Source organism: Nicotiana tomentosiformis, chromosome 8 (assembly GCF_000390325.3).
Source record: "Nicotiana tomentosiformis chromosome 8, ASM39032v3, whole genome shotgun sequence".
Lineage (NCBI taxonomy): Eukaryota > Viridiplantae > Streptophyta > Magnoliopsida > Solanales > Solanaceae > Nicotiana > Nicotiana tomentosiformis.
The window spans coordinates 102,519,597-102,545,713 of NC_090819.1; the positions used below are offsets into that span (position 1 = coordinate 102,519,597).

The 26,117-nt window shown below is 35.7% G+C and overlaps 1 protein-coding gene across 2 annotated transcripts; it reads right to left on the reverse strand.

The window, feature by feature from the left end:
• Positions 1-11,945: 11,945 nt before the first annotated feature.
• On the reverse strand, positions 11,946-21,115 carry LOC104096662 (guanine nucleotide-binding protein alpha-1 subunit). 2 transcript variants are annotated; one of them, XM_009603067.4, is made up of 14 exons: positions 20,979-21,115; positions 19,542-19,699; positions 19,331-19,403; positions 19,026-19,063; positions 18,831-18,920; positions 18,581-18,658; positions 18,357-18,464; positions 16,681-16,782; positions 14,100-14,155; positions 13,502-13,636; positions 13,159-13,252; positions 12,881-12,940; positions 12,719-12,798; positions 11,946-12,366 (listed from the first exon to the last, which is right to left on the reverse strand). In XM_009603067.4, the coding sequence occupies exons 2-14, from the start codon at positions 19,626-19,628 to the stop codon at positions 12,189-12,191; spliced, it is 1,179 nt and encodes a 392-aa protein (XP_009601362.1). In that variant the 5' UTR covers positions 19,629-19,699; positions 20,979-21,115; the 3' UTR covers positions 11,946-12,188. The 2 variants fall into 2 exon arrangements, with proteins under 2 accessions (XP_009601362.1, XP_070038678.1); XM_070182577.1 differs by lacking the exon at positions 20,979-21,115 and adding an exon at positions 20,001-20,112.
• Positions 21,116-26,117: the final 5,002 nt, after the last annotated feature.

The following is a 26,117-nucleotide window of genomic DNA, read 5'->3' on the forward strand; positions in this document are numbered from 1 at the left end:
ACACGGAATTCACGTAAAATCCAAGTGACAATAACACTAAATTTATTATATAAAATACAAATTTGACAAACAAGGAACGAGGCGTGATAATTCAAGGATTTACTCATGCCTAACAATTATCTAATTTAATACATAAGAATGCCTAAAACTTTAAACCAAAAAAATTTGCACATATAAGCCCGAGTACGTACTCGTCACCTCGCGTACTCGGCTTTTCACATTTTACAAATGGCACATAAGACTCGATGCCTAAGGGGTAATTCCCCCACTCGAGGTTAAGAAAGACACTTACCTTTTTGAAGTTATGCCGATATTCCAAAATCGCATTCTTTCTTGAATTGACCTCCAGACCGCCCAAATCTATCCAAATTAATTGTATAACTTCATTAAAATTAATCGGAAATAATTCCAAATAATAATACGTCGACTTAAAAAATTATTCCAAAAAGTCAACAAAAATCAACGCGGGACCCGCCTCTTGGAACACGACATAATTTTCATGAAATCCAAACACCCATTCAGATACGAGTTCAACCATACCAATTTTATCGAATTCCAATAACAAATCGACCTCTAAATCTTAAATTTAAACCAAGAGGGTTTTCTAAATTTTTCAACCCAATTCACTAATTTAGTGATAAAAACAACAATAGATTCATGTAATTTAACCAAAATCAAGTTAGGAATTCTTATCCCAATGTTTTCCTTGAAAAACTCTCGAAAAATTGCCTCACCCGAGCTTCCTTGGTCCAAAAATGGAAGAATGACACGAATTTGGACTTTATTCTGCTCCCCAGGGGTTTGTTCTTCACGTTCGCGAGACTGCCCTCGCGTTCGCGATGAACAAATTCTTCAAAAGTCATTTTCAAACTCTTCTCAGACAGCCTTTAATATAATGGTCATAACTCTTTGTACAAAACTCCAAATGATGAATGGTTTGACTTTCTGAAAACTATACTCTAAGGGTTAAAACTTTTATTTGTTTCTCATCTCCCAATTCCTTATAGATTACGAGATATAATCTTCCAAAGTCAGCCTTGTGCAACAGAGATTTCCAATTTCTTCCCGGACAGCCTATAGTGTATCCACCATAACGTTTTGTACACAACTCCAAATAACAAATGGTTTACTTTTCTGAAAACTAAACACAAATATCTACAACTTTTGTTTTTGGATCATCTCCAAATTCCTTATAGATTGCGAGATATGAGCCTCTAAAGTCAGACGACGAATAGCAAAATTTTCTTTTTCGCGAACGCGAGAACCTCTTCGCGAACGCGAAGAACAAAGTCCTAACAGCAAAATCCTTCTTGGCGAACGCGAGAGGATCCTTGAGAACGTGAAGAACAACACCAGAACCAGCAACCAGCAGCATCAAAACACCCAAGCTTGGTCCGGAACCACCCCGAATCAAACCCAAGGCCCCTGGGACCCCGTCCAATCGTACCAACCAGTCCCAATACATAACACGAACCTGCTCGAGGCCTCAAATCACATCAAATAACATCAAAGCTACGAATCATACCCCAATTCAAGCCTAATGAACTTTAAATTTTCAAATTCTATATCTTGTGCCGAAACACATCAAATCAATCTGGAATGACTTCAAATTTTGCACACAAGTCATAATTGACATAAGGAAGCTATTCCAATTTCTAGAATCGGATTTCGGCTCCGATATCAAAAAGTCAACCCCCCGGTCAAAATTTCCAAAAAAATCGACTTTCGCCATTTCAAGCTTATTTCCACTACGGACCTCCAAATAATTTTCCGGACACACTCCTAAGTCCAAAATCACCCAACGGAGCTAACGAATCTGACGAAACTCCATTCCGGAGTCGTCTTCACACATTTCCGACTATGGTCAAAATCCTAAGGCTTAAGCTTCCATTTTAGGGACCAAATATCCCAAATCACCCTGAATCATCAGGTAATTGAATTCAACCGTGCACGCAAGTCAATACACATAATACGAAGCTACTCAAGACCTTAAGTCATTGAACGGGGCGTTAATTCTTAAAACTATAAGTCTGGTCGTTACAGTACCTGAGGAGAGGAAAGGGTTCTTCATGAAGTGGAAGCTATAGCAAGTCAAAAACTCCCGAGAAGCAAACCAATGATGGCTGCTACAAGTGTGGAAAGACTGATAACCACATCAAAAACTGTCCTTTATGGGAATTTGGATGGAAGAAGGAAAGAGTTGATCGAAGGAACATGAAGAAGGAACAGGTTCAACCCAAGAAAAGCAACAACAAAGGATCAACCAAGGTTATGGTCACTGCTTGGGGAGAAATATCAAATGAAAGCTCAGATGATGATGATGAGGATGAACAAGCACTTATGGCCATCGGAGAATCTGATGAAGAAACTGAGGTAAGTGTAATTCATCTCAAAGACAAGATTTAATTGTTGTCTAAAGAAAGGTTGTCTGAGTTACTTCTAGACTAATTGATGAATGTGAGGGTGTAAATAATGAAAAGGAGCAGTTGTCTCAAGAATGTGTGATTTTGAAGGCTAAGTGCAAAAACTTGAAACTTAGGGTTAGTGAAACTGTAAGTGAAAACACTATGTTGAAGAACTAGGTTCATGAACCTGACTTAACTGTCCTAGAGGTTAGATCTGAAAATCTAAAACTAAATTAGGAACAGGTAAAAAGATAGTTGATCACACACAACTCACTCTAGAAGAAAACGTAAGAAAAATGAAAGATGAGTTGTATAAAAGGGATGAGTAGGTAAAAATCCTAAAGGAGGATCTAAACAAGGTCAAGCATGTTCTAGACAGAATTTATAAATGGAACAGGTCCTCTGATGCACTTTTATGGCTACAAGAACACCATAGTAGCAACAGAAGATGACTTGGCTTTGGGAACCTGGCACCTAAGTGGGATCCCAAAAGCAAGTACCTCACACTTCCGGAGAACATGATTTGTACACACTGTGGTAAAACAAGTCACTATAAAAGTGAATGCACTGCAAAAGAAAAGGCAAGTTAAAAGAACAAAGAATTTGTTCAAGGGAAGAATAGGCTACCAAGTTGAGCTAAAAAGAATTTTATTCATCCTTTTGACTATAGAAAGGGACCCAAACTAGTTTGGGTTCCTAAGACTAACCCCTGATTTCTTTTTGCAGGTCCAAGTGAAAGGGAGCAGCAAAATATGGTACATGGATAATGGCTGCTCAAAGCACATGACAGGAAATAAGAACCAGTTCCTTTCACTTGAGGACCTTAAAGGAGGTAATGCCTCATTTGGAAATGGTAAGAAAGGTGAGATCATTGGGGTTGGAAAGGTAGGTAAGACTGATTCTCACTCTATTGAGAACGTCTACTTGATAAATGGACTAAAGTACAGTCTAATAAGTGTATCACAATTGTGTGATAGAGGTAACATGGTAGCATTCATCTCTACAAAATGTTTTGTGATTAATCTTACCACTAACAAAATAGTTTTGCAGGTAAAAAGAGTGAACAACATATAGGTTGTAGAACTGTCCACACTTTCAGATAATGAACTCACTTACTTAAGTGTGTTGGATAATGATCACCTCCTTTGGCACAAGATACTTGGACATGCCAGTCTAAGTCAACTAGACAAACTAGTCTCCAAGGACTTGGTGATAGGGCTGTCTAACATTAAGTTCAAGGAAGATAAAGTTTGTGAGGCTTGTGTAAGGGGGAAGTATGTAAGATCCTCTTTTAACATCAAGAAAGTGGTAAGCACCACCAGAACAATGGAACTGGTCCATATGGATCTTTGTGGACCAATGAGAACATTGAGCAGAGGTGGTAAGAGATATGTGATGGTACTTATTGATGATTATTCTAGGTTTACTTGGACATTGTTTTTAACATCTAAAGATGAAGCATTTGACATGTTCACTTCTTTTGTTAGAAAAACTCAGAAACAACTAGGTAATCAACTTGCATCAATTAGGTCTGATCATGGTACTAAATTTGAGAATTCTAAATTTGCAGAATTTTGTGATGAGCATGGCATAAATCATAATTTTTCTACTCCTAGGACTCCACAAGAAAATGGAGTAGTTGAAATAAAGAATAGGAAATTGGAAGAAATGGCTAGGACTATGCTTCTTTCTAGTAAACTGCCTCATAGTTTCTGGGCAGAAGCTGTGAACACTGCATGTTACATCATAAATAGGTGCATGACTAGACCTCTTATTAAGAAGACTCTCTATGAGTTACTTAAAGGGAGAAATCCAAATATATCCCATCTTAGGGCATTTGGATGCAAGTGCTTTGTGCACAATAATGGTAAAGACTCCCTAGGTAAGTTTGATCCCAGAAGTGATGAGGCAGTATTCTTGGGATATTCTTCACATAGTAAAGCTTATAAGATCTATAACAAAAAAACTATGTGTGTAGAAGAAAGTGTACATGTGATTTTTGATGAAACTAACATTCTTTATGAGAGGCAGGAACATGATGATGAAGCAATTAGGCTGGTAAGAAACTCAAATGAAACCACAGCCCAGACTGAAGCTGCCCCAGATGAAGGAACAGGTCCTTCCACCCAGGGCAACTTGACAGGGGGAACTGAACAAAGAGGAAGTGATCCTCAAATCTCGAGGGAACATGTCCATGAACATGTTCCTCAGCAACAAAATATTGAATGAACATCTAAGGGAAACCAGCTGGTTATGAAACCTTACAAGTATCAAAGTTCTCATCCCATTGAGAACATAATTACTAATCCAACCTCTGGAATCAAAACTAGATCTTCGTTGAAGAATCTTTGTGCTTTTGATGCTTTCTTATCTCTTATTGAACCTAAAACATATTGTTGAAGCTTTGCAGGATGCAGGCTGGGTGAATGCAATGCAAGATGAACTCAACCAATTTGAGAGAAGTCAAGTTTGGCATCTGGTACCAAGACCCAAGGACAGATCAGTAATTGACACAAAATGGGTCTTTAGAAACAAACTTGATGAAGATGGAACAGTTACAAGGAACAAGACAAGATTGGTGGTTCAAGGATATAGTCAAGAGGATAGCATAGACTATGATAAGACTTTTGCTCTAGTTGCAAGATTGGAAGCAATTAGACTCCTTATAGACTTTGCTACTTATATGGAATTCACTCTCCATCAGATGGATATCAAGAGTGCCTTCCTCAATGGCTATCTAAAGGAAGAAGTGTTTGTCAAGCGACCTCCGGGATTTGAAAGCAAGGAATGTCCTGATCATGTGTACAAGCTTGACAAGGCACTTTATGGGCTCAAGCAGGCTCCAAGAGTATGGTATGAAAGATTATCAAAATTTTTGCTTGAGCATGGCTGCAAGAGAGGTAAAACTGATAATACTTTATTCTTGAAAGAAAAAGGTAAAGATCTATTGATAGTTCAGATATATGTTAATAATATAATCTTTGGAGCAACTACTGATAAGTTAAGTAAAGAATTTGCTAAACTAATGGGGAGTGAATTTGAAATGAGTATGATAGGTGAACTTAATTTCTTTTTAGGCTTACAAATTAAACTAAATTCAAATGGAACTATGATCCATCAGTAGAAGTACGTGAAAGAGTTGCTTAAAAGGTTTAATATGGAAGATTCCAAAAAAATTGGCACTCTTATAATAACAGCCACAAAATTGGATGTGGATGAACCTAGTTCATTTGTTGATCAAAAGTTATATAGGAGAATGATTGGCTCTTTGTTGTATCTCACTGCTAGCAGACCTGACATTGTTTTCAGTGTAGGCCTTTGTGCTAGATTTCAGGCAAGTCCAAAGGAGTCTCACTTGACTGCTGTTAAGAGGATCTTGAGATACCTAAAAGGCACTACTGACCTTTGTCTATGGTATCCAAAAGGTAGTAATTTCAACTTAGTGGGATATGCTGATGCTGATTATGCAGGTTTTCTTGTGGATAGAAAGAGCATCTTAGGTATGGCACACTTTCTTGGCTCATGTCTTGTGTCGTGGGCCACCAAAAAGCAAAATTATGTGGCCTTATCTACTGCTGAAGCTGAGTATGTTGTTGCTACCTCATGTTGTGCTCAATTGTTATGGATCAAACAGTAATTAATGGACTTTGGAATTGACGTAGGTTGTATTCCCATCTTTTGTGACAACACTAGTGCAATTAGTATGACCAAGAACCCGGTTCATCACAAGAGAACTAAGCACATAGATGTTAGGCATCATTTTTTGAGGGACAACTATGAGAAGGGTTTGATCATTGTGGAATTTTGTGCTACTGGCAAGAAAATAGCTGACATCTTCACTAAATCTCTAAGTGGAGATCACTTTGAAAGGAACATGTTAGAATTAGGGATGATTAAGATCACCTAAAAGGAACCAGTTCTAACTCAAAAATTGGTTAGAAAAATTGTGAATTTTTGTGCATAATTAGATTAGATTTTGCTCAGTCTCATACTTTCATCAGTATACTATTGTGCCATGTGCTAAAATGTCTCATTAATCTCTAATGATATTATCTTTATTTTCTTGGAAAATTCAGACTTACACAAGAGATTTCTCTGTGAAGAACCTGGTTCATCAAGATTATATGGTACGTATTCTCCACTCAACATATTTTGAAATAATTATATTTGGATTATGATCTAGAGGAGAGTCTCATTTAATCTTAACCTCCTTGAGCTTATCGATTACGAAATGAACTAGTTTTATTCAAAAGAGTCTCAAAAACGCAATAAGTGCCTAGATTCTAGGGAGAGTCATAAACGTCTCTTCAAACTGACTCCCGGGTTGATTAGACCTATAAACTTCTGAACTTCTGAAAAAGTAGTTGTTACCCAATTAAACTTTACCTCTTTAAATTGATTAGGCCTTAGTTGTTTCTTCTATTCTTAATTTCCAAGCCGTCAAAAATTATGTCTATTTTCTCTCATCTTCCAAACACATAAATACTCATCTTCTCTCATACCCAAATACAGTGATGGCAAACACTTCTGAGAATCCTTCATCACCACCCAAGGAAACAATACCCACACCATCCATCACATCTTCAACCACACCCACATTTAAGAAAGGAAGGTTCAAGATGCTGGCTAGCAGGGTTGTTGATGGAAAAGAACAAATCAAGAAAATCAATAAGTAGTTGAGGGCAAGTCAGGGAGTTGAACCCCAAAAATCTGAAGACTCTTTCAAATCTGCAACTGAGGTAGAAGAAACTGTTTTATCTGAAACAGAGCAGGTAAAATCTGTTCCTAAAGTTACATCTGAAGTAACCTCTGAGGTTACTGCAAATCTAGAAACTAGATTTGTTCTGGTAGGAAATGTGGCTAAGGAAGAGACTACTGAGTCTGAGAAAATTGGTGGTAAAAATAAAAGGGGAAAAGAAAAGGAGAGCGAGGGCGCTCAAGGTGATGTGAGGGGAATGGGACAAGGAGTGGTTGAATCTTCACCCACCCCTGTTGATTTGACTGAAGAAATTTGAGTTATGGAAGGAGGGAGTGATGAATCGACTGGAAAGGAAGAAAGTGTGAAAGAAAAATGAGAAAGTGGGTCTGGAGAAGCTGTTGAGTGGTTAATTAGATTGGGGAAGAAGGTTCAAGAACTTGTTCCATCTGAGCAGGAACCCCTTGAAGACTTACTGAAAATGGTGTCTGACAGTTATAATCCTAAAAAGAAAAGGAGTTCAAGAGTTAAAGTCCCTGGTACTGCTAGGGCAAACAAGAAAAGAAAGGTTGCCTCGTCTATCCCTATAGAGACTCCTCCTACAAGAGGAAGAGCTACAAGGAGTCAGAAGAAGCAGAGTGAGGCTGAACTGGAAAAGGCTTTAGAAGAAAGTAAAAGAAAAGTTGTTGCTAAGGAAAATAAGAAGGTGGTCGAGCCTGTTGAGGCAATTGAAATTGAGGAGATGGACCTAGTTCTTCATGATGAAGAAGAGGCAGAAGAAATGGAGGTTGTGACTCCAAAGGCAAAGAAGATCAAGACTTCCATAAAGAAGTTTGTTTCAAAGACAAAGTCTGCAGGTCCATCTACCTTGGCCAAACGAACCAGGTCTGCCTTGAAGTCCAGAAAAGTAAAAATAGTGGAAGAAGAAGAAGAAGAAGAAGAAGAAGAAGAAGAAGAAGAAGAAGAAGAAGAAGAAGAAGAAGAAGAAGAAGAAGAAGAAGAAGAAGAAGAAGAAGAAGAAGAAGAATCTGATGCAGAGGAGGGCAAGATGGATAAGTTTGAGAAAAGATCCATCTTGAAAGGTAGACTCCTCAGGAACTTGGAGGAGGAAGGCATGGTGATGCTGCTGGAAAAATTACAATTACAAGGTTGGAAGGACATGCTCATTCAGATGGATGGAAAGCTTACTAGAATTGAGATTGTGGAGTTCATGACAAATTGTGAAATCTAGAATGGTAGAGTCACCAGTGCAGTGAAGGGGGTGACAGTGAGTTTTGATGACAGGGAACTGGGAAAGATCTTAAGTGTACCTGCTGCAGGGTACAATGACTATAAGAAACTCAAATGGCCAAGTTTAGAGAATCTCCCTACTGCCCTTGCCATTACAAGAAAATTTGGTGACAATGAAGAAGAGATTGAGCCCAAGGCTATATACAAAAGTGAGATGAAGCCACCCCACAAAGTATTGTTCGAATTTGTTAATAAAGTTGTGTTGCCTAGACAGGAAAGGAGGCACATTGCCACATTCATGGACCCGGTCCTTATGGAATGTCTGGACAGTGGGAGGCAAATCAATTGGCCTAGATTTATCATCCAGATTCTCGATAGGGTTCTGACTGGTACCAAAACTCATGCCATACCCTATGGTTTCATTCTCGCGGTTGTACTTGCACACTTTAAGGTACCCATCAAAAAATGGGAGGTTGATACAAGCAAGGATCACTTTGGAGCAAACACTTTGACTGCTTGTGACTATGAAGTCCACACCACTTCCAAAGAACCTGATTCATCCAAAAAGGTACCTGTGAACAGCAAAGTGTGAGCCTTGGTACAAGAAAGTGGGGCTAAGGATGCTGAAATTGAAAGGCTGAAGAAGAGGTTGGCAGAAGTAGAAACTGAGAGAGATGCTCTCAGAGCTGAGCTTGCAAATGACCCCTATCGAGAAGTTGTTCAGGCTGAAGAATGATGGTATTCTTCATGATATGATGAAACTGCTTCAAGCCAAGAACCAAGAACCTGGTCCTTCCTAGCCTAGTTAGACCACCCAGTGACCCGGATGGGATTTCTTTCTTTTGCTCATGATCCAGTGTTTTTATTTCTCTTTATGCCTTGTGGATAACTAAGTATCAATGATAATTAACTGTTTCTGTGCTCTAACTGTTTGTTGATGCTTCTTAGATGGCTAATATCGTTAGATTGATAAATGATGCTTGACTCCATGATTGTATTTTAAGTAGACCTAGTGGCCATGAGTAATTTCTATTAAAATCTGGTTATCTAACATAATTTCTATGCAACTTTCGATGATGTCAAAAGGGGGAAGATAGGTTGTGCTTTTACTTTGGACTGTGATGTTTATAACCTAATGAACCTGGTCATTGATGATTAGTGACTTTAAAATGAAAAGTATTTTAACCTTGTGTTGATGTAGAGCTGAGTTTAAACAGGGATTATGCTTATGAAAAGCACAGAGTTTGTCATCATCAAAAAGGGAGAATTTGTTGGCCCAAGTGAAGTTTGTTTTGATGATTGACAAAGGAACTCAAGCATGAACTAGGTCCATACACAGTGTACACAGACACGGGCAGATTCGAGCATAAGGGATGCACGTGAAGGAGATAAGTTTAAGTTGTTATATCTGATATCTCCTTATCGACAAGGTTTCATAAATGATAAGGAGAAGGACTCCTTACTCGAAGAGAAGTGTATCCAAGATAAGGGAGGAGTTAGAAGTTGAAGATAACTAGAACTCTTCCACCGAGGAAGAGTATGGCATTAGAACTCTAGTTATTTCTTATTCTACTAACTTTATATATTGCAGGATGTTCTCATTCTACAGACACGCACAAACGTTGAAGTGAAACTTGAGTTGAGAGCAAAATAGCAAGGTATTTTGCAAACAATTCTTGTGTGATTTAAATGTGCGAACCAGAAGCTACATGAACCAGATAGAAGAACCAGTTCCAAGTGTCTGTCTTTTATTCTAGTTCATTTGTAGTAGGGCTTTTCAAATTATACCTTTTAGCTTTATCTAGAGGCAATTGTATTAGATACTCTGAGTATTCAAGTTAGAGTTAACTTGAAGTTATCGCAACAGTTAGAGGTTGGTTGCCACAACGGGATTAGAGTTAATCCTTAGGTTTACAAAGAGTTTTGTAAATGCTGTTTTTGCTCAGTGATTTAGTGAAGTGTTGGAAAAAATTCTACTGAGTAGTAGGTCGTGGTTTTTTCACCTTTTGAGCCTGGTGTTATCCACATAAAAATACTTGTGTTCTTTACTTTCCGCATTTACTATTTCCGCAACAGTAGTATAAGTAACACATAGAAGAACCATGTCCTTCTATAATCAATGCACGCGAAAATTGTACACCACACAAATCACCCCTCCCCTCTTGCATGGCATTGAAGTATAAAACATCAATATTTTGAAATAAGATTTCAATTTAGTCTCAAACATCATCCAAGTCATACTTACGCATATCATAAGCATGAAATGCATGTAAAAGTATATCATGTATTAAGTAGGCGTTTAGATAATATTTGGTTGAAAAAAAGGGATACTAGAAGTCTAGAAGTTAAAATTGAAAAGAATATTAATTTGGTAATTGAAGTTGTGTTTAAATATAAAAGTTGAAGATGGAGAACCATTTTGTCACTTGAAATGCTCATCAAACTAGTTAGAATATTTCAAATATTGGAGTTAGTACATGCAAATACCGATGATCAAATCAATATTTGAAAACTAAAATATAATATGCTCCAACGGAAACCTTCAAAAATTTGACAAAATAGACTAGATCGTGAATATTGTAAGTCGATCTTATAAATAGCTTTATAGCAAATAATTTCATTCAACACTTGGCCCTGTCATGTGCATACTGCAATGTGTCAACCAAAAGAAGGGGAAATTACTATATTCAGCATTTGGAACTATAAGAATGAGGAGATCACATAAGGTAAATGCTCCCAAGAATCACTTACCTACCACCTTCGACCAACACCGTACATATTAACTCTACCCACAAAGCTTAAGCAGCTCGAAAGAAATCACTTAGGGATATTTTCTGTCAGTTCGAATTTACACTCTAGTCTCTATAATTTTCACTCACTTCATTGATCGCTAAGCCACATACTTGGATACATACTTTTTTGTATTTTCCTAGCCTAATTAGCTAGCTATACAACTGCAGTTTACAATTTAAGGGCCCGTTTGACCATTAAAAAAAATCACTTTTTTGGAAAACTTTTTACTTTTTTCGAAATCAGTGTTTGGCAATGAATTTTAAATTTCACTTTAAGTTGAATTTCGTAATTTGAAAAACTCCAAAAAACTATTTTATAAAATTTTCACTTCAAATCACTAACAAAAATTCAAAAACAGCTCCAAATTGTATACATGTCCAAACACAACTCTAATTTTCAAATGTCATTTTCACTTAGATTTTTTTTTTTAATTTTTCCCGGAATTTCACAATTCTTATGTCCAAACGCCCACTTAGATTGGGTTATAGACAACCCTACTTCCGCTTCCCTATTTTAGGCTTAACAAAGACCACAAAAACCAAATGGGAGCTAAAACCACACCATTCAAAGACCATAAAAGTTGAAAGGAAAAATTCAGCAAGCAATTACCTTATGTAGGTAGTATACGTTCCAAAGTGGAATCTAGGATTGTGCAACAAAACAGATGCAGAAATATCATGGAAAATAGTCAAAATCTTGAACAAGTTCTGGAATAACAACACTCTGATAACATAAGCGGGCAAGAGCTATACAATAAACTAAATAAATCACGAGATTGCAAAAGGTTGACTAACGATGCATGTACAACTTGAGATGTGAGATTCAACAAAATGAACATCAATCGAATATACTTTGAATATCATTTTTTTGTTTTGGAACATCTGCTCGGTAAATACAACCAGGAATATAGAAAGAAATATGTGCTTAGAGACCTAACATTGGCAAAACTTTAAATAGTGGAATTGGATATGATACGCCAGTAGCCTATTTTTCTGTGTTTGAACCTCGCACTTGTATGCATCTTTCAGGGTATGAACATTTCTGTTTCCAAAATTTAAAGAATTTCATAATAAACCTGCTTCAAAGAGGTTTCTCCTTCTCAGCGTCTCATCTACCAGTTTGAATGTCTTCTTAACAAGCTTCTGATCAAGGGCTGTGGTTCTGTATATCTTAAAGACCCGGTCCACACGATCTGGTGCAGTGCATTGGAAATATGACTCCTCAAATTTTTTCTTTACAAACCTAAAGAGTAGATCATTGAAATATAGAACGTTCGTTCAGCACATGAATTGAGCAACAGTTTTAAAGGAAAGAGTATCGGCTCTACCCCCACATCCCCAAGACCGAAAATAATGGTGTAGAGCCAAAAAGCAGAAAATAGACCGAAAATAGCTAAAGAATATATGAATTAACAACCATGATATAGTGTCTAAGCATTTAAGATCGTTGAGCGAATAAATGTGGTGTCTCTGTGTGTGCGTGTATCGAGTTACAAATGTCTTAAAGCAACCATGTTTTATAGAGCCCAACGAATGCATCAGCGAAATCAGTAACATGTACTCATATATAAAAGTGCTGCACATGAGAAGCTTACTCATAAGCATGCTCAATCTCTTGTTTGCCTGTTGAAACTGATTGGTAATCTTTAAACCACTCACAGACGTTCAGAGGCACCTATATAACCATGGGATATCATTCTTAGACGAAAAAGAATGGTTCCAACGACAGACACCACCACTAGATAATATGTACTTACTTTCAGAGCCTTCTGCTCAAATATATCAAATTTGTTGAGAAATAGCATGAAGGAAGTTTTCTGCACAAACAATAAAGCGTAAGCTTCATAACTGGTTTCATTTGTTTTTTTAAAAACCCAAAAAAGGTGATGCAAAAGTTTATTTTTTCTTTTTTGATGAAAAAGGTGATGCAAAAGCATATAACTAGAAGAGCCGTAAGTACATGTTGATAAAGATGGATTATAAAATTCGAGTTCGCAACCAACCATCGGTCTTCTAGTAGACAACGAAAACTGACCTCAAAACATGGCTGCTTTAAGACCCACTCAAAGAGTTCCTTGGTCTCCATCATTCGGTTCTTTCTTTCATCCTCAAATAGAGTTTGATCATACCTGAAGTGAATAATAGAACAATAATAAGTAACGGAAAAAAAATAGAACAATAACAAGTATGCAATTGCCTCATTTCCTTTACCCACAAATTCAAAATCCTTTTGACCTACATTAACTAACTTTAATTTTCTTCCTCAATCTGGAAAGCCACATGATCCACGTATTGCTACTTATGATCAAGTCAGAAATTGGATTTACTTCAAGCAAATGATCTTAGAAATATCAGAAAGCTAGGAGCAGAAATCTTACTCACTAATAGCGGCACAAAATATTACTGCCGTGACGCCTTCAAATAGATGAATCCACTTTCTTCTCTCATTTCTCTGACCTCCAACATCAAAAAGCCTATATACTTCTCCACTTTTTTTGTTCTCTCCAACTGGGCTGCAAACATTTTAGTAGTTATTAAGCCTTTAATCCAAACTAGATGGAATACAAAAGTGTCTTAAAAGGGGGGAAAGGGACAAATAGACAAGGTCATAAGCAATTGCATCATTGGAGGACCACAAGAACCGGTGTGTTACAAGTATAAAATGATTAATAATCAAGAAATTTAAGGACATATAAATGCACCTAATGATTAGGCACTTAGTCAATAGATGAGGGACATAGAGACTAGATGAAGGTTGGGGAAGAGATATGCATAAATATGCAGAACCTAATGAAGATGACCCAAGCAACTGCACATTAACTAGTTCAATAACATTTAAACAGGGTGGCTAAGACTTGACACATAGAAAAGCATATAAACCAACACTGCATTAAGAGATCAAAATGTATATAAACCACTAAAAGTGAGGTTTTGGTAAATCGATACAAGGACCGTTCAAGGATTCGTGAAATTCACCTGAACTGTATTTCAACGACACCAGTTGTTCGAATTCGGGCAAAAAGAACATCCTCCTACAAGATAACAAGAAAAATGATTAATCGACTATGCCTATAGGGAAACTGTGTTAAAGACAATTAAAAAACAAACGGTTTCATCTCTAACAGCTTCATTTTGTAAATGAGGAGTTCTACACAATTCAACACGAACGGAACAGACTATATTAGTTTGTTAAAGTATCACAGCCATCATCATCAAAGAATTTTGACGTGCTTAGCAGGGAAATGTATCTAGCCTGCACTTAAAGGAGAGTATAAAGGCATAATAAATAGATAACAACATCCCATCTTTCGATAAGGAAGTTTATAAAATTCACGAGATACAATCCAACAAGCTCTATATGAAGACAAGAGTGGGTTGCTCTAGTGGTAAGCACCCTCCACTTCCAACCAAGAGGTTGTGAGTTCGAGTCACCCCAAGAGCAAGGTGGGGAGTTCTTGGAGGGAGGGAGCCGAGGGTCTATCGGAAACAGCCTCTCTACCCCAAGGTAGGGGTAAGGTCTGCGTACACACTACCCTCCCCAAACCCCACTAGTGGGATTATACTGGGTTGTTGTTGTTGTTGTTGAAGAGTAATTGAATAGCACAATGACAACTTGATTGATGGACCACACTTTTCTTTACCAGCAATAGACAGGCAACACTTGCACTTCCTACACTTACACTGCCTATAGAAAGAACACCACTAGTGTAATAGAAAATTAGATACAGGCATAAGCGATAAGCAAGGGCAACTGTACTGTGTAATAGCAAGTATCTTGGGTGCTCGACATCGTATTTGACTCTAGAAAATTGCAGTTTGAATTTTGAAATATTTGACCAACACTAGGGGTGTCAAACAGGTGGGTTAAAATGAGATCAGAAAGAAAACGGGTTTGGCCCGTCCTGGCAAAGCTATGCATGTCAAGATCCTATATAAGGGGGAGAATCTCATCTGTAAAGACACGTTTTGAGTACTATCGAAATATATTCACTTTCTCTTGCTTATTCAGTGCAATCAATTATTCTTTCTTTTTAGTTACTTTTTGTCAACTTTATTTCCTTTTAAGTGAGTTACTGAGGAAGTAAGAAATTATTTGGTTATCAGTAATCCGAGTTCTTCTAAAAATAGGCTTCGAACAAAGATCTTATTTTTTGGTTAAACAGTATACCACTTAAACTATAAAAACATAACCCATTATATGTGGCCCTTTTTCTGGTATATCCAAAGTTGAAAATTCCAGATTCCCACTTATAAATTTAAGGCAAATGTGCGGCATCGTATTCATTGTAAACTATCATTACTTAATTCTTTACAGTTTAAATACTCATCATCACTTCTAATAGAAAGGCAAAAACTCACCAACTCAGTTACACCAAGAAAAAAGAAAATGAACGAAAGAGATAGCTTGGAAAACGATGAGCAATGGATGAAGGGGACAGAAAGGAACCCACCACCCCTTAAAATTGACAAAATGATAAGAGGAACATTATCTCTTCAAAAAGAAAAAATATAACAAAGCAAAACAAAGCAGGTTATTTAAAGGTATGTAGACCCAACAATCTAAAAATATTCCATATCATTTAAAATAAGGATTAATTAATAAATAAAAGCGCGATCAATTATAGCACTTTCGAGAAGCATCACCACAAAAAGCCAATGTTGATATAATATATGGTTAGAAACTAGAGTTCTATGAACAGTATAATAGATTTAAGGATAAGGATGCTTGAAACAAGCCGTAGGTTTAGGAACACGTAAGGGTCGTTTTGATAATTTGGAAATAATCTTGGTTATGGCCTAAATAGGGATTGGTAATTGTGCTGCAACCCTATCTTGTATCACTTAAGTTATATGATAATGCTCCATTATTCATAGTTCCGCCTCTATTCCAGAACAATTTAAAAACAATCTAGTAATTATTTGTATTAACAATTGGGTATTAAATTTATTCTATAACTAATAACAATACATGTATAAGAACCACCGGATTAAGAGCATGTAAAATGAAAAAATATTTGTCATTTACACATTTACTTGTTTAGCTTACCATCTCCTACTTGTCTCTCATTTCTCAGGTCTGATTCTTATAATGTGTGTACACATTTACACATTGGCATGCATAGCTTTGCCATAGACACCCCTAGGACCAAAATCCTAAGGGTAAAATAGTTTTAATAATGCATCTGAGCCAAAACTGCTATCAACAACTGTGAATTCAACATCATGTAGAGGATAGTTTTATCATTGGGTTAAAGTACAGATGGCTTTGATTTCTTCGTAAATTCAATATGAAAAGTAGAACAGATTTTTATTATTGCAATGAAAGCGAACTCTTAATTGGAAAATACCTCATTGATTAAAGAGTTGGTATACAACCAATGAACAATGTGTTGTTAATCTTCTGTTCTACTGGTAGAACTGTAAAACATACTAACTTAGTGTCTCAAGACTTCCTATATTCTATTTATTTCAATAGCATTCTAGTTCCATATATTTCAGTTAATATAATCGGAATACAGAAACAAAAAACATACATGATCCAGTCTCTATTTCTTACCTTTGATGGGACATAATTTATATCCGAAAATCTCTGCAAGTTTTCCATGAAATAATGGGCACAATCTGGAACCTGGAGCTCATTACCGCGTAATATAGTTTCCTACAAGAAAGAAAGAAAACTCTATCAGAGTAATGAAAAGTTAATCTTTTCTGGGATACTCATAGAAAATTATGGATTTGCGTAGTTCGGATTTTTCACCATCAGCTTGATTAATCAGAATCTCTGATTGGCCATTTTATGAAAAAATCAAATTCTAAAGTGATGTACTTCAATAAAACTAAAGGCTACAACTATGGAGAGGGGATCTAGAGAACAAGGATTTTGGGATAAATAAAAGTAAGACAGTATTATATGCATTGCCAGTGTAGCCCACACAAGAAGAATGAAGGTAAAGTGAACGATTGTGGTGCTTTAATACAAATTATTCAAATATATAGGCTCAATCTTCTAGGAGAATGGCACTACAGATAAAGATGTAGCACATAGAGTTAGATCAGATGATTGTGGTGGAGGCGTACTACAAGAAAACTATGTGATAGGAACATATCTAATAAAGTGAAAGGCAAAGACCGGTAATGAGGGAATGAAGGTTAAGGCCCAACGTATCCTCAAGATGAGTGTCTTAGAAATGCGAAAGTTATAACGAATTTGTAATCTTACAAATGTAGACAAAATTAAAATGATCACCTCAGACAGAAAGTGCAAGTAACATACATTTTTTATGAAGGTGGCGTTTGGGCCACTTTACTTGCACCTCAACTATTTCACCGATACTTGTTACCGCCCATCAAAATAGGTACTAGGTAATTCTGCCCACCCATGCTTAGGCAGAGAAGGTGCAAGTAACATACATACAGAATAAAATGTGAGACGGTGAGATTACTAAGTCATCCCTCCAAATTCACCAATATGTAGGTATGACTTTAGTGATTGAAGGTGCTAAAAAAGGGACAAGGTAATTCTAGAATCACACGGAGAGAAGTTATCTAAAAAGATTTTCTTTTATAACGGTGGTGTCTGGACCAACTTGCGCTCACCTCGATTATACCACCGAGTTCCCGATACCTCCCACCAGCATAGGTATTGAGTAACTCTATCCACCATGGCTTATGCAAATGGGAAGAGATCACCTACTGTTTTTTGTCTCCGGCGGAATTTGATCCCAGCTTTGCACCCACTTTATTGACCACTAGGTCACACCCTAGGGTGCTTGTCTAAAAAGAGCTATGATATCTAGGAATATTGTGAACTGAGTTAAGACTAGAACATGATGGAAACAAATTATCCAAATAGACAACTCCAATTATATAGGAATACGGATCAGTTGTTGCTGGTTTTCAACATTAGGATTAGGAATAAGAGTGAGATTTAAAAAACCTCTAGTTTTGTAGAACTACTGAACTTGACTTACAGACAAAGAAAAAGTGGTATTGGAATGAAATGTGAAATGGCCCCAATAGAGCAGAATATATAGAAGATCATCGCGAAAACCCCACTAGAATACTAGTTACGGATTGAGGCATAGTTGATTGAGTGACTTCAATGAATTGATTGTTTCAATTATCAATAATCATTTAATTATACAAGTAAAAACAAATCCAAATCATCAAGCCTTAAAAAAGTACTTGACACTGAAATAAAGTCATCAAAGGGCTTAAGCGAAGCAAGATTACTTGAATAGCAGGATCTTTCCAAAGAGCTTCAATATCCTGCACCAGATCCTTAGTCAGGTGAGGATAATCCAACCTACCTCCAATTTCTGAAAGCTTCTCGCCGATATCCTGGTGCAAAGAAATACGTTATTATGTTCATGCAGCTAAGCAAGACAAGCAATCACATGTCCTCAATTTCAAGGGTTTCCCTTGTCTAAATGACTTCAAGATGATAGCCCACATACCTTATTTTCAGCTGATAGAAGATACTTTGAGGCCTCTAATTCACTTTGAGCTAATTCCTTCGACCCATCATGTAATACCTGTTATGTCACCAAACACCCACCATGTAAGAATGTCAGTTTCCGTGACATTAGTAATCAAACCTCGTTATAAAGCATGTGAATGATATTTCTATATATGCACGTCTCTAACAAGCAGCGGCTATTTTGCAAAAAGAGAAATAACCAACACACCCTTTCAAGTATTCCGTACTTTTATTGTCTGATAGACATTGGCATGAATGACAGGGATATAGTTCTTTAGCTCTGCTTCATCAAAGCCAGTTTGAAACAAAAGTTTTATCTGCATGGCAAAAATAAATAGAGGACACTGGAGTTAAAAGAAATACATTAACATGAACAGTTAGAGAATAATGAATCGTAAAATATTAATCATAAGATCTCTTGCCTGCTTAAAAATAGTGGACTTCCCCGAATCTCCGGCACCTTGAAACAACAGAAAGATCAGCATTCAGCAAACACAGTCAAACAGAACATAGACCAAAAAACACACAGCAGTAAGTTTAATCATACGCAAAACACACAACAGTAAGCTTCGAGGAAAAGAAAAGTTCAAATTTAACAAGTCCAAGGTGAAAGATGTCTATAGAAATCGTGAATCACTACACTGATATGGTGAACATAAAAAGGAAAAGCAAACAGTGAGAAATAACTAGATCATATGACAATTGAAGACTAATTTTTCTGATTTACCAAGTAGAAGAAGTTTCTGAATATGCTTGTCCGCCTTTGTTTCTTGCTCGATACGTCTTTCTATATCTGCAGTCTGTAGACACATGATCTAGTAAGGACACTGGTGGTTATGCATTAAGCAAGATGAAAATAGATTCTTTGCTCTCCTAGCTTAAAGACAGCACTACGGACAATTACCAAAAATTCCAAATATATTTCGTAAAACTCATACCTGAGTATTTTCCTCATCATCGGCTTGATTGTAGCCTTTGTTTCTGCTGCACAACAAGCCCATGTTTTCTAATACCACACACAGCATAGGCCTGTGTGATAGTCAAGCTAGAGATCTCAAATCTTTTGTAGCAACTCGTTTATGATGTCCATGTATACCTTATTTTCACAGAAGCAGACAAGAAATAAGATAATAAGGTAATTAACTCGGAAAAAGACTTTACTGCACGTCCAGTTCAGTTGAATTTAAGGAATAACCAAAATAAGTCTCCGTGGTTTCAGTTTGCATCTCAGTCAAATAAAAGTCCAAGATAACCCCCCACCCACACACACACACAAAAAACCTCTCAGAGTTAAATAAGGCAATTATACAGAAGGAATATATGAATATGTTATGTGAGCGATTTAGAAACTAAAGTTCAAAATTCATTGTTGGAAGAACACTCAGAAAGGTTGGAACCTGCTATAGAATTGATGGTAAACTTGTGGATGAAATGTTTATGGCAAACCATCAAGACTGACAGTGTAACAACTAAATTTTAATTGTTATGTTTCTAATCCATAGAGAAAGCAATTTTTTTGAGAGGTAGTGTTTCTTCCTACAGTAATAATTAATAGTTGCCAGTTAGTATCACTCCCTAAGGCCCCAAAACCAACCTAGTTCCATTTATTCGCAAATGACAACGCATCATTAATCAATCAATTAACTAAGCCTCAATCTTTAGTTAGATTGGATCAGCTGCATGAATCCTCTATCTTTCTATAAGAGTGGTTTCTGGGCCAGCTTGTGCAGTGTGCGTATCCCAACTATCCTTTATACACATTCCACCGAGTTCGAACCCGTTCATTTTAATGTTGGTAAATACATTTCATGATATTATGACTATTGAGCAGGAAATTAAACCACACATCAAAACCACATGCAAATTAAGAAAGAAGTGACTACATCCCCATTTTTTAATTTTCCAAGATTAACACTATTTACCCCATCCCCTGAAAATAAATATAAGTTAGATAAGAACATAAATAAAACTACCCACTTTCTAATTTCCTCTTCTTTTACAGTTAAAATAGTAAATTCAACACCCTGTTCACTAACATTCTTGATTCTGAAACGCTCCAAACCCTAAAACCTTTGGAAATTAACCCCATAAGCATTTAAATAAAGCAGAAACTTTACATTTATACATTAAGGTGTATGTATATATAAACATAAAATACAACTACCCACTTTACATTTCCACTTCATTTGCATTTAACACAGTCAACTGAACACCCTATTTACCAACATTCTTGAATTCTTAAGCAATCCTAGCCCTAAAACCCTTGGAAATTAAACCCACAAACAAATTAAATTAAAAAAGGGGACAGCAACTTTACACTTATATATACAGAAGTGTATATTAAGTTAAAGATTGAGCTAAAAAAATGCACTGACCTAAGAGGATCTGTTAGATGAAGCAGTGATCTGAGAGAGAGAGATAAAGGGAGAAGTTTGCCGGTGCTCAGAAACAATTGCTTTGGAGAGACAAAGACAGACACAGAGACAGAGACAGAAAATAGAGTGTACCTAACCATGGTCAAGGTTGCAACTTTTGACTAACAAATAAAAAAATAGAGTCATTCACTTTTTATTTTTTCCCTTTCTTTTTTGTCTATTTATTACCAAAAATATGACATAAATGCTGATACTAAATCAATTAAACACAAGCCATGCGCATAGATAGAAATATTTTAATAATATATCTTCTTACTTTAATTTAACAAACTGAATTAAATTAATTAATTTAATATTTATAGGGAGCATGAACTAATATTGTTTCAAAAATTAAATTTTTAAAATTTAATATAAATATTTATTGCTCAAAGAATATTTTCGCTACTGTTCTTGGTACCACTTGGTCAGATATTTATCAAATCCCAATACTGTACTCTTTGCATACTTCTCCGTCCCAAAAGAATATCCAGTTTTTTCTTTTTCATGAGAATCTAAACATTAATTCTTTTATATAATATAACTTTAATATTATATAAAATTATTATTAATCATCGCTTTCTTATTATAAATATTTAAAGTACTTAACAGTCATAACTAAAAGAAATTATTAATTCAAAAATAGTATGCGTATATAAAATGAGACATAAACTATAAAACAAGTTTTCTGAAAATTTTGGGAGTAAAACTGAGCATAAATGGAATATTTTAAAAGAAATAATTAAGCTATCGAAAATTAAATATTCATAAGTTTCGGATACAACCCCTATATTTTACAACCAAACACTTACGCACCATATACTATAGAAATCTTACATGTACACCCCTTATGAGGTATATTCGTAACTAAACATATTAAAATATAATTATTAAATGGTAAATTAAAATTAAGATCAATTTTTATATTTATTTATTTTTGTGAAACTTAAATAGAGGATAAATATTTTCGCCAAAACTCTTTAATCACGCCTTTGATCAAAAAGAGAATAAATATTTATTAAATTATGTATCTTTTGAAACTCTTAAAAAGGAAATGAACACAAATTACTTAATAAACTAACTAGAATTTTTATATCCTTACCTTTCAAAACTCTTACATATAATGATATATTATTCATATTTTTTAAAAAATATTTAAACCTCTTATTTATATTTCATTAAGAAATAAGCATAAAAATTTTATTTATCTTAATTTATATTTTAATAGTTGTAATTTAATATACTTAGTTACAGATATACCTCATAGGGATGTAAGTATTGAATTTTTATAATATAGAGGATATAAGTGTTTGATTTTAAAAGACTGAGATATTACCGGGGTGTGCAGTGTAATTAGCCCTTTGCTTTTTTTTCGTTTTGAGTTTTGATTTTATAACATTTGTTTGTCATGGTTTTAGATAATTGGTATACTCGGGTAATATCTTCCTTCACTTTTTTTTTCCTGTTATAGTTAGATCCTTATAAAATAAGGCAGAAAGAGACAAATACCTATTCCTAAAGCATGTTCCTTCTTTCTTTAACATTGAAACTGAGCAACTCCAGTTCATACATTTGTGTCGGTTTGGTCAAAGATATGCAAGGAGATTGGGAAAAGTTTATGTTACTGGAAAAAATGAAGTAATTGCGTCTAAAGTTTTAGGATTTTATTAGATACTAGTCTTAGGGTACGCGCTTTACGCGTGTACCCCATATCATTGAATATATAATTTTTAAAAATTACATAAATAATATTTAAACAATATCTTTGGATTATAAAACAAAGAGTAGACTTCTTGAAAATAATGAGTGTTAATCCCATTTAGCTAACTCAATAAAGAAAAAAATATTTCTCTATAAAAATCCATAAATTCTTTATTTTAATTTCTAAGGACCTTTGTAGGAATATCTTATGAAGTTTATTGTCATTTACGTGACTTAATATTATAAAATAAGCAAGTAATGCATAAATATTGTTATCAAGATTCTTTAAAGATTTGTCAAATAAAACCTATTGAAAATTAAAAAAAATTATCTCTTTAGTGATTTGGGAATGAAGAGGTTATCCCTATAGCTCAACAAAATTTAATAACTATAGTGTAAAATCTAAAAATGACAAATATTGAGTTAATATTTTACAACAAATAACTTGAAAATATATTTTAAAAAATATCGGGGGTTGTCATTTGTTAGAATAAATAAAAAAGAAAGAAAAATAATTAATAAATTCATTTAGAATACATAATATTATCTTCTACTATCTTATCCTTGTTGTTTCAAGTTCACATTTTTACCAATTTGACTCTAAATATTATATTGTAATTAAATTTTCTCTATTGTCTAATTATTTTTAGGGCCAATCCTCTCCTTTATAAACATAAGTTTATGTAGCCTAATGGGTCTTTTAATTCGCAAAAATTTATATTGGGATTATAGGGCGAGAATTATAATACGAAAATCAAATAATAACAAAAATATTTATTGGATATACTTTCAATTGATAAATAAATATTTTATTGAATTAAAATTAGAATATATAAAGTGTAATATAAAAAATGTGTTCGATTTTTTCCTATAAACTTAGATAAAATTTTATTTTCAACTTTAACCTGTCTTCTTAAATGATTTGCAATAAGTACTTTGGAGATGGATATTTTGGTCATTTGATTATTTTATCCTGGGATAATTAATCCCCAAATTATTATCCCACATTGAATGTAGAACAAAAATAGCAACTAATTAAGATTGTGGTATAACTATTCTTGTGATTTCTTATACAAAAAAAATAATCTAACCAAACATGAAATTGAATAGTCCCACTTTTTATCCCAAAATTGTTATCCTTCAATTTTGTTGAATGTAAAAATTATTTTTAAAATTCTTAAATATTTTTTTAGTTATTTTTATCTAATTATTGAGTGTAATTTTCAAAATACTACACATAAAATCGATGAAAAGAAAATACTCAATTATTTGTTCTAATAGTTGAGTGTAATTTTTAAATATTATAGTAAAAATTAACGAAGAAAATATATTTTTTGAATATGAAGGGAGTTCAAATATTATATGGAAGTGTATTGTCTATTATCTGTTTTTATTTATACTATTATTGTCACGATCCGAAATTTCTCACTGACGGGACCGTGATGGCGCCTAACATTTCACTTGCTAGGCAAGCCAACGTTAGAAAATCGTTAAACCAATTTCTTATTTCTATTCAGTAAATAACAATAATTAACTAAGATGAAATATAATAAGTGTGGAATATCATAAAAACTGTATTAATACTACCATCCGGATCTGGAGTCACAATTCACGAACATTCTAGAATTTATTACAAGTAATAGTCTGAAAGAAATACAACTGTTTGAATGAAAGAAAACAGTTGGACATAAAAGATAGACGGGGACTTCAAGGTCTGTGAACGCCGACAGATCTACCTTGAGTCTCCGGACATCGGACCAGTAGCAAATCTCGATCAACCTGAGCCGGTATCAAAATCTGCACAAAAAGAGGTAGAGGCCAGACTGTTAGAGGTGGAGGTCAGGCCGTTAGAGGTGGAGACCAGCCAGTTAAAGGCCGTCCCAGGGACGTAGTTTAGGGTGGTGAGGCCCAACCCCGGTTTTATGCTTTCCCAGCCAGGCCTGAGGCTGAGTCATCTGACGTTATTATCATAGGTACTGTTGCAGTTTGCAGTAGAGATGCTTCAGTTCTGTTTGATCCGGGATCTACTTACTCCTATGTGTAATCCTATTTTTCTTCCTATTTGGTTGTGCCCCGTGATTCTTTGAGTGCTCCTGTGTATGTGTCTATACCAGTGGGAGATACTGTTATCGTATAGATCTCCTACTTCTCGACATGGTTAATTTTGATGTCATACTGGGTATGGATTGACTGTCACCTTATCATGCTATATTAGATTGTCACGCCAAGACAGTGACCTTAGCCTTGCAGGGGTTGCCTCGATTAGAGTGGAGAGGAAATCTTGGCCATTCTGCCAGCAAAGTTATCTCTTATGTGAAGGCTCGGCATATGGTCGAGAAAGGGTGTCTAGATTATTTGGCTTATGTCCGCGATTCTAGTGCGGAGGTTTCTTCCATATATTCGGTGCCGGTTGTTCGTGAGTTTCCAGAGGTGTTTCCTGCATACCTGCCGGGGATGCCACCCAACAGGGATATTGATTTTTGCATTGATTTGGCTCCGGACACTCAACCTATTTCCATTCCGCCATATCGCATGGCCCCGCCAGAGTTGAAAGAATTAAAAGAGCAGTTGCAAGATTTCTTGATAAGGGATTCATTAGACCTAGTGTCTCGCCCTGGGGTGCACCTGTGTTGTTTGTGAAGAAGAAAGATGGATCAATAAGGATGTGTATAGATTATCGGCAGTTGAACAAAGTCACCATCAAGAACAATTATCCATTGCCAAGGATTGGTGATTTATTTGATCAGCTTCAGGGCGCCAAGGTATTTTCAAAGATTGATTTGAGATCTGGATACCATCAGTTGAGGATTAGGGCATCCGATGTTCCTAAGACAGCTTTTCGGACTCGATATGGGCATTATGAGTTTCTAATGATGTCATTTGGGCTGATAAATGCCCCAGCAATATTCATGGATTTGATGAATCGGGTGTTCAAACCCTACTTGGATTCTTTTATGGTTGTGTTTATTGATGATATCTTGATCTACTCCCACAGTCGAGAGGAGCATGAGCAGCGCCTTCGGATCGTTCTTCATACTCTGAAAGATAGCCAGTTATATGCTAAGTTCTCAAAATGCGAGTTTTGGTTGAGTTCAGTTGCTTGCTTGGGTCATGTTGTATCGGCAGAGGGTATTCGGGTAGATCCTAAGAAGATTGAGGCAGTCCAGAACTTGCCTAGACCCACATCAGCTACAGAGATCCGTAGTTTCCTGGGTTTGGTGGGCTATTACCGTCGATTTGTGGAGGGATTTTCATCCATAGAAGTCTCGTTGACCAGATTGACCCAGAAGGGTAGCCCGTTCAGATGGTCAGACGAGTGTGAAGCGAGCTTTCAGAAGCTCAAGACAGCTTTGACTACGACACCGGTATTGGTATTACCCACAGGTTCAAGATTTTATACAG

Bases quoted from the DNA above. Each gene is read 5' to 3' on its own strand.
- LOC104096662 (XM_009603067.4), bottom strand. From the start codon at position 19,628: ATGCTGTGTGTGGTATTAGAAAACATGGGCTTGTTGTGCAGCAGAAAC. The intron at 18,659-18,830 runs GTACGGAATACT...GTGACATAACAG, and splicing joins ATGTCTATCAGACAATAAAA to GTATTACATGATGGGTCGAA. The intron at 16,783-18,356 runs GTAATCTTGCTT...TCTTTCTTGTAG, and splicing joins GGAAAGATCCTGCTATTCAA to GAAACTATATTACGCGGTAA.